Source organism: Tachysurus vachellii, chromosome 15, assembly GCF_030014155.1.
Source record: "Tachysurus vachellii isolate PV-2020 chromosome 15, HZAU_Pvac_v1, whole genome shotgun sequence".
NCBI classification, from domain to species: Eukaryota; Metazoa; Chordata; class Actinopteri; order Siluriformes; family Bagridae; genus Tachysurus; species Tachysurus vachellii.
In genome coordinates this window covers 18,622,646-18,636,283 of record NC_083474.1, presented here as the reverse complement: position 1 = coordinate 18,636,283, position 13,638 = coordinate 18,622,646, and the positions used below count along the sequence as shown (strand labels likewise).

The 13,638-nt window shown below is 38.7% G+C and overlaps 1 protein-coding gene across 1 annotated transcript in view; it reads left to right on the top strand.

Annotated features, from left to right (window-relative positions):
• Nucleotides 1-13,056, top strand: part of frem2b (FRAS1 related extracellular matrix 2b) — a 113,131-nt gene extending 100,075 nt beyond the window's left edge. The window contains exons 18-24 of the mRNA XM_060888077.1: nucleotides 571-675; nucleotides 1,857-1,984; nucleotides 2,163-2,297; nucleotides 3,353-3,479; nucleotides 6,700-6,887; nucleotides 9,188-9,334; nucleotides 10,028-13,056. Of these exons, the coding sequence (XP_060744060.1) occupies nucleotides 571-675; nucleotides 1,857-1,984; nucleotides 2,163-2,297; nucleotides 3,353-3,479; nucleotides 6,700-6,887; nucleotides 9,188-9,334; nucleotides 10,028-10,522 (1,325 nt within the window). The 3' untranslated portion in view covers nucleotides 10,523-13,056. The remainder of the gene's footprint in view (nucleotides 1-570; nucleotides 676-1,856; nucleotides 1,985-2,162; nucleotides 2,298-3,352; nucleotides 3,480-6,699; nucleotides 6,888-9,187; nucleotides 9,335-10,027) is intronic.
• The last annotated feature ends 582 nt before the right edge of the window (nucleotides 13,057-13,638 follow it).

Here is a 13,638-nt window from a genome sequence, read left to right as displayed (position 1 = left end):
GCTCCATCTCCAACATCCTTCTACCAATATAACCATCTCCCTCCTCTGTACATGTCCAAACCATCTCAATCTAGTCTCTCTGACCTTGTCCTTAAAACAGACAACCTGATCTGTCCCTCTGATGTCCCTCGTTCCTAATCCTGTCCATCCTCATCACTCCTAAAGAGAACCTCAACATCCTCATCTCTGCTACCTCCATCTCTGCCTCATGTCTTTTCCTCACTGCTACAGTCTCTAACCCATACAGCAGAGCTGGTGTCACTACCATCTTCTACACCTTTCCTTTGATTCTTCCTGACAATCTTCTGTCACACAACACTCCGGACACTTTTCTCCACCCACTCCAACACACCTGTACATGCCTCTTCAGCTCTTTTCCACACTCCTCGTTAGAATTAAATATGTTAATTACACCAAATCTATTTTCAGTGTATTTTATGCAGGTTTACAACAAGAATATTTAAATCCCTCCATATTGAACCATGTGAATGGAAAGAAAAATAAATAACCATATGGTGTCAAACACATATTTAGAAACCTTGCTTTCTTGGTATATTTTGTGTTTTTCAGGCTCGCTCTATCCCACCAGCATGCGTATTAACGAACAAGGTCGCTTGGTGGTTAACTTCCGCACAGAAGCTCGCTTCAGGGGTCTGTTCGTGACGTCGCACGCCGGTGAGTGTAACATCTGTGAGATCCGATTACATTGATCATTGATTAAATTAAATGTTTGATTATTTATCAACCTGGCAGGATGTAGAGGTCACTGTGGCTGTTTTGATTGAACTCAACATGGCATATGTACATATCTGTCTGTTAGATATTCGAGTGTGAGTTCGTCATCTGTCGAGTCATCGGATAGTTACTGTAGCTTCAGACCGTTTCTGTTGAGAAATACCGTTTGTCGAATCTCTGTGAAGCTCCTGCACCAGAATTAGGCTGGAATCTTTAAAAATGTCTCTCTTAAAAAGATTTCTTTCTTTTTTGCATTCAGACTTTGTTTGAACTTTGTGCTTTATACTGCTGCATGCTGCATACAACAGGGCTGTCAAGTGTCACGCATTGAGAGTGACAGTCACGCATTTGGGTCTTTTCTCCCGCTCTCCCGCCACACATCGTATTTCTTACGCAGAAAAACTTTTTGACTATTTATCATATATTTAATAAGCCTCAGCGCCCAAAATGTATCTGTCCGCACCGCTGTCTCTATGGAACCGGGCAGGAACCAAGCGTGTCTCCCCTGGAGTTCTTAGTCGAGCCTGACACTTATCAGCCAATCAAAAAAAGAGGCTGCACAATAGCCAATCAGAAAATAGCACTATTGTATCTGGGTAAGATTTAACGCAACAACCGTTGGAAAAAAAAACATATTCATTAGAGAGGGTATTTTCGATGGTCGGTTTGAACAAAACCTCAACACGAAACAGCTCGTCTCTGGACGGGACATTGTCCTCAATCATGACCCTAAAAATGGAATGAAAATGTCACTCTTGCCTGTCTTCAAAACTTGAGAGCCCTGATACAATATATTATCATCGCATCATCACCATGTGTAGGAATTTCATAGGCTGATATCCAAGACACAATACTGTACATTCACAAGCTGTTTTGAGTTGTGCTTGATTTTACGTTTGCGTTTATAGCGAGTTATTTACCCGCCTTGTTCTACAGAGAGACTTGTATAAACATGCGAACACGATCTGAATTGCAAGTGTAGTTGTAGGGAGGAGAAGAATCAGAGCACATTGGTTCATTGGCATCCGTTTACATTTAGAGAAAAGAACGAGACGGTTCCAGACTGAATTGAACATTGAAACTTGCTAAAGTTGCCGTATCCTCGTATTGTGTCTCTGCAGCCTCCCCTCTGACCTCCATGATTATGTGCATGGATCACCCCGGGCTGACCTTTAACCTCAGCCTGGTGAGAAGCGAGCCCACCTACAACCAGCCCATGCAGCAGTGGACGTTTGTCTCCGACTTTGCAGTCAGTATTTTTCATCTCCCTCAGGCTTAGAGCAGTACCACTGAGTTATCCCTTTAAATAATATTAAAAATGAGCCCAACATTTATTTGCAATTTATTTACTCAGCTTTGGGTATTTATGAAATACACAGCGATTTGGATTTGCATTTTGTTTTTTTCATGAAACTGTTCTTGCACAGGTGAGAGATTATTCCGGTACCTACACGGTGAAGCTGTTGCCATGTACTGCCTCTCCGAGCCTGGAGTACACACTGCCTCCGGTGTGCAATCCCCGAGAGCCTGTCGCATTTGACCTCGACATCCGCTTCCAGCAGGTCTTTTCAGCTCACTCCTCACTACACCGACATAATCAGAGCGAACACGGTTACTGACAAACTTCACCCCGCTCCATATGTAGTTCAGCTCTAGTCTAGAGGAAACGATTTCAGCTTCTAGCTCAAATTCTAGCTGATCTTGCAGCTTTATACGGCGATGTCTAATGGTGACAGAACAGGTGAGTATCCAGGTGCTTAGTTTAGGTGTTGTCTGAAATCTGATTGGACGATCACACATGCTACTTGCATACTAAGGTACAACGATGACGGCCATTAATCCTGCATTTAATACAGAAAAATATGATAAATTAAGATCAATTGTTTTATTTAAAAAAAATTAATTAGTTGATAGGGGGCACGGTGGCTTAGTGGTTAGCACGTTCGCCTCACACCTCCAGGGTTGGGGTTCGAGTCCCGCCTCCGCCTTGTGTGTGGAGTTTGCATGTTCTCCCCGTGCCTCGGGGGTTTCCTCCGGGTACTCCGGTTTCCTCCCCCGAAAGACATGCATGGTAGGTTGATTGGCATCTATGGAAAATTGTCCGTAGTGTGTGATTGCGTGAGTGAATGAGAGTGTGTGTGTGTTTGCCCTGCGATGGGTTGGCACTCCATCCAGGGTGTATCCTGCCTTGATGCCCAATGACGCCTGAGATAGGCACAGGCTCCCCGTGACCTGAGGTAGTTCGGATAAGCGGTAGAAGATGAATGAATGAATGAATGAATGAATGAATGATATTAATTTGCAATATCTCATAAAGCTTACATAAAGTTTTTTTTTACAGACACAGGAAGTGTCTGAATACACAAAGTTTATAAATAAATTTAATATGTATGAAATTTTAATCTGTATAAATTGTATGGTGTCAGTTTGCACATTTGTGGTCAAATGTGTGTGCATATTTGTGTGTGTACCAAATTTGTGTGCAGATATATTTTTTGTTTGTGTTATGTGTGTGCATATATATATATATATATATATATATATATATATATATATATATATATATATATATATATATATATATTGTGTGTGTGTGTGTGTGTGTGTGTGTGTGTAGGTGAGTGACCCTGTAGCTGCAGAATTCAGCCTGAACACACAGATGCTGTTACTCTCAAAGAAGACTCTGTGGTTGTCTGACGGCTCCATGGGATTTGGGCAGGAGAGCGACACTGCATTCTCTGAGGGTATAAAAGTGCACAACGTATCACACTTATCTCGTCATGTTTAAATCCAGGGCTAAAACAGTTTTCATATTTTTTATTTTAATAATAAAATGCACTTAGATGCCTTAATTTTTCTTTATGCTGGAAGTAATTCCCTGTGTAATGGTGAACTCTGAACAAACAGAATCCTGGGTTTGTGGTGTTAGAGATTTCACACTGCTCATACTTCACCTGGGGTTAACAATTAATCCTGAGTCTTCATAATCTGATGCTTCACATTGTACATTCCTAAACTCTGGATTAACCTTTTTTTAAGGAAGTTAATCCATTTTCATATTTACATATTTATGCATCAACCAGCATGATTGGTTAAATCCAACTAAGCATAGCATAACTAAGGAGCATGCGGGCAGGTGGCAGGTGGGAGGTATTGGATATGGGTTAGAGGGCTTCTGGGGGCTGATTGTGGGGTGTTGGGGCTGAAGGCTCAACACTTTCTGACCGCAAAGGACAGTTCTGCCTTTTTGCACCCAAACAGATAATCGTCGCTGTCGGGCGGAATCCTCGTATCTCCAAAACCGTTATTTTTCAGGAAATTAAAAAAACGCCGTACCTTATCTGCAGTGCACAGGGTTTAGTCCGCGTTGCAGTGGATTGTCTTGCGCTAAATTCCTGTCCTCAGACGAGCACCAGAACTAGCGGGGGTCAAGATTTTTTTTTCTTTGAGCCCAGTGTTTTGAAGACATTTACCTCAGAAGACGTGTTGATTCGTTGCGACTCTTCTTGAGGAGAAATATGGCGCGAAGCTCTCACACGGAGTGAGGAAGAGGTGGACAGTTGAAGTGTCCAATGGAGTTATGAGATTTGCGCTCAAGCTATTTTCAAGACTTTAGATTGGTTAATAACTTGTAAAAATAACAGACCCACGTGGGGACTGACCAATAGCATTGATATGTGAAAAAATATGAAATTGACCAAATTTGGACATACGAGGTTTCCGCCTGACAGCGACGTAATGCTGTTTTGCACAACTTTGTAATATTTTTGTCCTGTTGATCGACCTGTCCAACTTCTCTTTGTTAAATAAACCGACATCCAGTTTGTCATGAACAGACTTTTCCTGAGCAAAGCTGTAAAAATAAAACCGTCTCCTCTTCACGCTGATTGACGTGTTTTCCATCAGCGCTTGACATTATTTTTTATTTTTTCAATCAAATGCTGGAAATACTGTTTAAACAACACCCAGAGTTCCTGTGACTGTACAAACCAGGTGATATGAGGCGTGTGCTGTTCAGTTTCTGACTGTGTGTCTGCTAAGCATCAGGCTGCAACACCTCATGTACATGTACAGGTTTGGCTTTGGGGTAGAAATCAGTGTTTACCCCATTTCTAAATGACAAGTGGGAAATGTTCCTCTAGCCCGGGGTTAAAAGCAGGGTATAGGACGATAAGAGATGATAACCCGGGGTTATGCTCAGTGTGAAATGCCCTTTAGTTATCAGTAAAATACACAGGACATGTGTGTATGAAGCAACGAGAGAGAAACATGCCCTAGATTTTGTCTCTACTTGTGGTGATATTTTTCAGACACATCTGTAACACATCTTCAGATTATTTTCGAAGACTAAGAACACAATGCATAATTAAGGGTCAAATTGCATAAAAAACAGACAACAGAACAAGTTTTTATCGTTTATTTTTTATTTTATTTTATTTTTTGTGCGTTTCAATTTAATATATTTGGTATTCTAAGAAAACCCAGAGTGAGAACTCGATTGGAAACTATTTGGCACAATATTTTTATTGCATCAAGAAATCTGGCCCATCAAATGATGCATTTTAAATTTGCCCAGAGTTTATATAACACCATGCAGAGCCTACTTGAAATTATCCAATGACAAAATTTGTTATAAATGTAGTACAGGCTCTATTAGGGACTACATACATACAGTATATATGTTTTGGAAATTCCCAACCATTATGAGTTTTTGGAAGAAAGTGCTGAATTTTCTTTCCATATTGTTAATGGTTGATGTGCCTTTATTCTCAGGTTTATGTTTGTTAGTAGATTATGTTAGAGATGGAGCTGCCAAGTAAGAGGTCAATAGGAAGGCTGTAGAGGAGAGATATGGATGTGTTAAAAAGAGGACATGAGGTGTGAGAGTAGAGGATGCTGAGGATAGAGTTAGGTGGAAACAGATGATTCATAATGTCGCTGTCGGGCGGAAACCTCGTATGTCCAAATTTGGTCAATTTCATATTTTTTCACATATCGATGCTATTGGTCAGTCCCCACGTGGGTCTGTTATTTTTACAAGTTATTAACCAATCTAAAGTCTTGAAAATAGCTTGAGCACAAATCTCATAACTCCATTGGACACTTCAACTGTCCACCTCTTCCTCACTCCGTGTGAGAGCTTCGCGCCATATTTCTCCTCAAGAAGAGTCGCAACGAATCAACACGTCTTCTGAGGTAAATGTCTTCAAAACACTGGGCTCAAAGAAAAAAAAATCTTGACCCCCGCTAGTTCTGGTGCTCGTCTGAGGACAGGAATTTAGCGCAAGACAATCCACTGCAACGCGGACTAAACCCTGTGCACTGCAGATAAGGTACAGCGGTTTTTTATATTTCCTGAAAAATAACGGTTTTGGAGATACGAGGATTCAGCCTGACAGCGACGATAAGCAACATCTCATTGACATTTCTGGCATTTAACAGATGCTGTTATCCAGAGTGACTTACATTTTATACAACTGAGTAAATTAAGGGTTAAGGGCCTTGCACAGGGGCCCAGCTCTGGTGGACCCTGGTGGACCCTGGTGGACCTGGGAACTGTTAATCCTTTATTACCCACCCATGACTTTCCTCTCCACTTCTGAAGCAATGATATTATATTTTCTGTTCATAATTGAATAATCGAAAAAATGTCATTTAAAAAAAAACAACACAAAAACCCAGAATGAATCTTAACCTGTGCTGCTACACGAGCTTGCATGAAGTCGACTCAGTCACAGTAAAGATGTCTGTGTGGGATTAGTGCAGTCATCAGCTGTACGCTTTAATTAGATTGGTATCTGTATGGAATCAGAAATGGATTGCTGTGTCACTAGAATACATACAGATCGTGTGCCAAGATGATATTGAGGCGAACTTCATTTTCACACGGAATGGAAAATGTTCTCAAAATTGGATCAGATGCAGTTTAACATTAAAAATATATTGTTTGTCTGACATCATCAGGTGACATAGTCTACGGCCGCGTTATGGTGGATCCTGTGCAGAACCTCGGAGACTCCTTTATCTGCAACATCGAGAAGGTGTTCCTGTGTACGGGGGCAGATGGCTATGTGCCAAAGTACAACCCTGACAACTACGAGTATGGCTGTTTAGCAGATGCTGCATCACTTCTCTACAGGTTCAAGATCATTGTAAGCAGATTTTCTCTATAACTGATAACAGCATCATTAAAATCACTGCAGTATACAGATTTAAACAGATTGGTCAGAATGTGTTGAGTATTTTCTTTTTTTTTTTTTTTTTCATTCTTATCACTGCACGTCCTCTGATGTTTTCAGTAACTTGTGTACACAAAGACTTGTCTAATGAACACTACATATAATCTAACCCTGATAATAAACTGAGTAAAACAGCATGTTAATATATAACTGTAGATATGATATGGTGTAGTATGTGTTAGGCGATGTTTGTTTAACAATACTGGTAGGAATTGATAATATAAGCATGTTAATAACCCTCGGAAATTAATAAAAGTACTCTCGACTCTAATATGCTGTACTCTAATCTACTGCAGTCAATCATACTCTGCTGTACTCTAATCTACTGTACTCTACTCGAATCTACTCTACTGTACTGTAATCCACTATACTTTACTCCACTCTAATCTACTGTACTTAATCTAATCTACTCAATACTACTGTGCTCTACTGTACTCTAATCTACTGTACTCTACTCTACTGTACTCTACTCTACTGTACTCTTATCTACTGTACTCTACTCTACTGTACTCTACTCTACTGTACTCTAATCTACTGTACTCTCATCTACTTTACTCCACTCTAATCTACTCTACTCTCATCTACTTTACTCCACTCTAATCTACTCTACTCTCATCTACTTTACTCCACTCTAATCTATTCTACTCTCATCTACTCTACTCCACTCTAATCTATTCTACTCTCATCTACTTTACTCCACTCTAATCTACTCTACTCTCATCTACTTTACTCCACTCTAATCTACTCTACTCTCATCTACTCTACTCCACTCTAATCTATTCTACTCTCATCTACTCTACTCCACTCTAATCTATTCTACTCTCATCTACTTTACTCCACTCTAATCTACTCTACTCTCATCTACTTTACTCCACTCTAATCTACTCTACTCTCATCTACTCTACTCCACTCTAATATATTCTACTCTCATCTACTTTACTCCACTCTAATCTATTCTACTCTCATCTACTTTACTCCACTCTAATCTATTCTACTCTCATCTACTTTACTCCACTCTAATCTACTTCACACTAATCTGCTGTACTCTAACCTAATCTACTGTAGTCTAATCTACTGTTCTCTGCTGTACTTGAATCTGCTCTACTCTGCTGTACTCTAATCTACTCTACTCTACTCTACTCTACTCTACTCTAATCTAATCTAATCTACTCAATTCTACTGTGCTCTACTGTACTCTTATCTACTGTACTCTAATCTACAGTAGTATAATCTACTCTACTTTAATCGACTTCACTCCACTCTACTCTACTCCACTCTAATCTACTCCACTCTAATCTACTGTACTCTAATCTAATATACTCTCATCTACTTTACGCCACTCTAATCTACTTCACACTAATCTACTGTACTCTAATCTACTGTACTCTTCTCTGCTGTACTCTAATCTACTCTACTGTAATCTAATCTACTGTACTCTACTCCACTATAATCTAATCCACAGTACTCTAATCGACTGTACTCTACTCAACTATAATCTAATCTACTGAACTCTAATCTACTGTACTCTTCTCTGGTGTACTCTTATCTACTCTACTGTACTCTAATCTACTCTAATGTACTCAATTCTACTGTGTTCTACTTTACTCTAATCTACTGTACTCTCATCTACTTTACTCCACGCTAATCTACTCTACTCTCATCTACTTTAATCCACTCTAATCTACGTCACACTAATCTACTGTTCTCTGCTGTACTCTACTTTGCTGTACTGTAACCTAATCTACTGTAGTCTAATCTACTGTTCTCTGCTGAACTTGAATCTGCTCTACTCTACTCTAATCTACTGTACTCTTCTCTGCTGTACTTGAATCTACTCTACTCTACTGTAATCTAATCTACTCTACTTTAATCAACTTCACTCCACTCTACTCCACTCCACTCTAATCTACTCTCCTTTAATCTGCTCTACTCCACTCTAATCTACGCCACACTAATCTACTATACTCTAAAGTAATCCACTGTACTCTGATCTACTGTACTCTACTCCACTATAATCTAATCTACTGTACTCTACTATAGTGTACTCATCTAGTTTATTTTCTATTCTGATCTACTGTACTCGAATCCACTGTAGTCTATTCTGCTGATGCTTGTACACTTGTAAAGTCAAGAAGTGATTAGGATTTTTTTATTTTATTTCTATATATATATTTTTTAGTTTATAGCAAAACAAAGTCTGTTTTTTGTTACAGGACAAAGCTCAGCCAGAGACTCAGGCTAGGTCATTTGGGAGCGTTAGCTTCAACGCTCTCCTGGCAGTTGATGACCCGGAAGCTCTGTCACTAGTGAGGCAGCCCGGTTCGGACGGCTTTAGGCTGGACTCCACACCTCTGTTTCAGGTAAGTCATTGGTCCAACAGTAAACACTTTACAAAAGACATTTTACAATGAGTTCTTTCTAGCAGGGAGACACTAGTTAGCTCTATTAGCTAGTGAATTAAACGTCAAAGTATTAGCAGTAATACAGTTAAATTTACTATTTAGCTCTAATAGCTATCTTTAGCTATTTAGCTCTAATAGTTAGCTTGTTACAGTTTTTACTGAAGCCATGTTTTCAAAACTCTTCCTACATGAATCGTGGCCAAACATTTAATCTTATTCAAAACTTGCTCAAACCTATAGATCAATTCATACAAGTCTCAGAATAAGCTCGTTCGACCAAAACACTGGCAACAATTCTCAATCGGAAAGCATAACACTGCCACTCGTAACACACTGAACTGAACTCGCTGCTGTTTGTGTTTTTAAGTTGATGTGTTGAGTTCAAAATATTAGACTTTTGATTTATTTGAATGATTTTGTCACATCAATCGGTATTTAATGACAGAATAAGAACGTCTTTTGTTTTTTTTTGTGAGAAAGCAGTGGAAAATCATTCCCAGTTTCGTCAGTTTCTCTGACTGTGAAGAGTTTTGACAACGTGACTTCAGTTTTAAACAGTGCATGTTAGCAATTGAAAGAAAAAACCTCAGTAAATGTTTTTATTTTAAATAATTATTAACTGTCTGTGTTCTTCTGTGCTTATTCTTGTAGGTAGCTGCAGGCAGGGAGTGGTACATCCACACCATATACACCGTCCGCTCCAGAAACAACGCAAACCGAGGCATCGGAAAAAGGAGTGTGGAGTACCATCACATCACGCAGCACCACTCCTCACGTTCCAGAAGGTCTGTCAGCAGCGTTCCGGCTTTGGCTGAGGAGATTGGGGAGGAGAACGAGCGAGGAACCAACATCCTGCATGTGGCTCTGGAGCGTAGCACCCAGCACCAGCTACGACCCAAAGTCAACATCCAGAGCGTAGTTGTTACCACAGGGTCCAAGCCACAAGACATCGAGGACAACGACATGATAATGATCGTAGGGATTTTAGTCGGTCTCATCTTGACTGTCGTTCTTCTCGTGCTTGTGTTTTTAGTGGTGCGCTCCAGGAACAAGAAGGAGAAAATCAACGAGCCTCCGAAGGTCTCCAGCAGCACAGAGCCCATGATGACGCACAGCTTTGACAGTAACGACAGCTCAGAGGTGTGACCGTATTTTGCAGACGCTCATTAGAACTGTTTTGCAAGTGCTTCTTATTTAAGTATTAATACTTGAAGTGACTGAAGAGAGTTTGACTGACTTGCACAAACTCATAGATGAGGTCAGCTTAGTTCAAGTGTCGCTGTCTCGAGGAGTTGGCTTCTCTCAAGACTCTGGAAGCACTTTTTGTTTCCGTTGTTTAACAATTTTAAAGGAAGACTTGAAGCCAGGTTTTAGCAAACGAGGCGCTTATTGTGTAATACTGCTTGGACCATGGTCTTTTATTTTTATTAATTATTATAAATATTATTTTTGCATTCAAAGGTGCTAGACACTCTCCTGGCTATCAGGCTAAGGAGTTGAGCTGAATTAAGAGTGTTTTTTTTTTTTTTCTTCATTCGTTGGTTGGTTCATTCATTCGTTTATTCATTCGTTTGTAAAGGATCGTTATTGTTCTATCGCATTATATTATCACTTGTTATTACAGCGTTACAGGATTATTTTTTTTTTTGTATTTTTTTACAATATTATTTTTTAGTTTGTATACAACATTTTAAACCTTTTCCATTATAAATGCAGTACAGCACAAACTTTTTCAATATCACCTCTTCACTATGGGTTGTTTGAGGCTTGATTTATCAAGCGTACATTCTCTGTATAATATTGTAAATTTCAAAATTTGAAAGAAGTGCGAATGAATTTTAGGTACCGTAGTAGTGTATTTTCTACGTCTTGGTCCCTGACTGACTGCAATCATTTGCTGGTATTGAACATGGTATGATTAGATTACAGTGTGTGAATCCGCAAGACAGATGTTTTTCATTAGTCTGATGTAACAGAGTACATCCTAAATGCTAAGAATTTGAAGGAATCAGATAATTTACCCAATTTATACCTTACAAAGGAGTCATTACAACATTATAACTGATGTAACCTCGAGCAAATGATGATGATTAACATGACACATATATGTGACATATAACACCGTTACTTTGTCTAATGGCATTATTATTACCCAATCAAGTGAATCTAGCATGTTCTTGGCTAATTAGCGGTTCGCAAGAGTAAGTAAATGCTAAGTTGGCAAGCCTATTCATTTTAAATACAAGTTAAAAAGCTGGAAAAACAAACTGAATTTACATTTATGGCATTTGGCAGTCACTCTTATCCAGAGTGACTTACATTTATCTCATTTATACAGCTGAGCAATTGAGGGTTAAAGGCCTTGCTCAGGGGCCCAGGAGTGACAGCTTGGTGGCCCTGGGATCTGAAATAACGACCTTCTGATCAGAAGTCCAAGCCTTTAACCACTGAGCTACCACATCCCCACAATTAATTTGATTAATTTAATCAATTAATTGTTGCGTTAGCCAATTATCTTTAACGCTTGCAGTATTTTAGTAGTATATTTTCGATCATAATTGGAAATTCAGTCAGCTGTATTAACTGCTGAATAGTAAAGTGTGTCCTACTATTTGGACACATTTTTAACATCAGTGATTTGTTTATTTTGAGGATTTTGCACACACACACAGGTCATTGAGGTACTTTTTGTACACTATATACTTACACTGGAGTTGGGTTTTTGTTTTTGGTAGTGTACACTGTGTTAGCTGTCGTAGGAAAATAATCAACAACAACCCGGTGTGATGCGGCTCAGCAGGATGTGGGGTTACCTTTACCACCCTGAAGTTAAATCTTTTCCAATAACAACTCATTCTAAACAATGTAAAATCACATCTGTAACCATTTATAGTTAAACAGTTGTCGTGCATCAAACCAAACCGGTTCCTGGTATCATTTATGTATTAATAGTTAATTACTACAACATCTAAAACAGAGCATTATGGGTAATTTAAGTGTTTTCTTAAGCACCAAGGAGAAAAGAAGACCAAGTTAGATTGATTCATTATGTTCTGGCGTTTGGGAATCAGACGATGAGTTTGGCTGAATGTTCGTTCAGTGAATTCTATAATACAGTATATTAATTCTAGCATTTGGGACACTGGCTAAATCTCAGTTTATTGACTGTGTAGTGACTGGAGTTTTGGATTCCATTTAATCACATCTGCATTTTGGTTCACCTTAAATGTATTACATGTATGAAAATGTGCATTTCTATGACTGTTTATTTATTGTTACATAGTCAGTGCAGTAAATATTTTCTCACTTAACAGCCTCATTCTCATACTGTACATTTATTCTTCATATTTATTAGTCTGATCTTGACAGCGTATCACTTTTTTTTAATGCTATGCAAATTAATTCACAGTATGTTTGACAATATCGTGCAGGACTTTGCTTTTTTTCTTTGTTTTCTTTATTTACCGTCCTTACGAATCTGGTTTTCATGACCTTCCTGGATGCAGTTCACAAAAAAGTGAATAAGAAAAATTGTCTATGTACATAAGAAATTGCATAGAAATGTTTTTGGGTATGGTCAGTGTTAATAGATGACGATGATCTGTACGTATTCATGATTTACGAACACTGTATTTGTTCTATTAAAAAAAATAAAAATTAAAGTGTGCTCCTTTCAGTAACTTTGCCACTTGTCAAATATGTAAGCAATGACAGTTATATACTATAAACATTATATGTTGGCGATGTTTTTCTTTTCTTTAGATAAACTTAAAGTAAAGGTTGCTAATGTATCCCGTCTCCTATGATTCCTTTACTTAACAGAATGGATAACACTCCACTAATAATTTAAACACTCCTTCTTTAAACTGAACTTACAGTAAAATCGATGAAAGCTGTATAAAAGCACTGGAGTACTGTATAAAAGCACAGCTCAGTTTTAATAGCTTTATTGATCTAGCATCCCACTCCCATCAACCAGCTTGCTTTGCTTCACTGTTTCCTTTTATATTTATTTTTTACTTACAAAGGAATGAAATATTACGTGTAATGTGTAAAAAAGGCAGGCAGCAGCTTGGGTGGATATAATAGTGTTATGGTACAGTGTAGTGGAACGATACGGTGTGATGTAGTATACTATGCAGTACTATGGTTCTGGAAATGAGAGTCTCAGCTCTGGAGTTTGATTTCCTAAACTTCCTAATGCAAAGTGAAAGCCAGTGAACTTCTGTGAATGTGCAGTTTTCACTCCGTGTATTAACCAG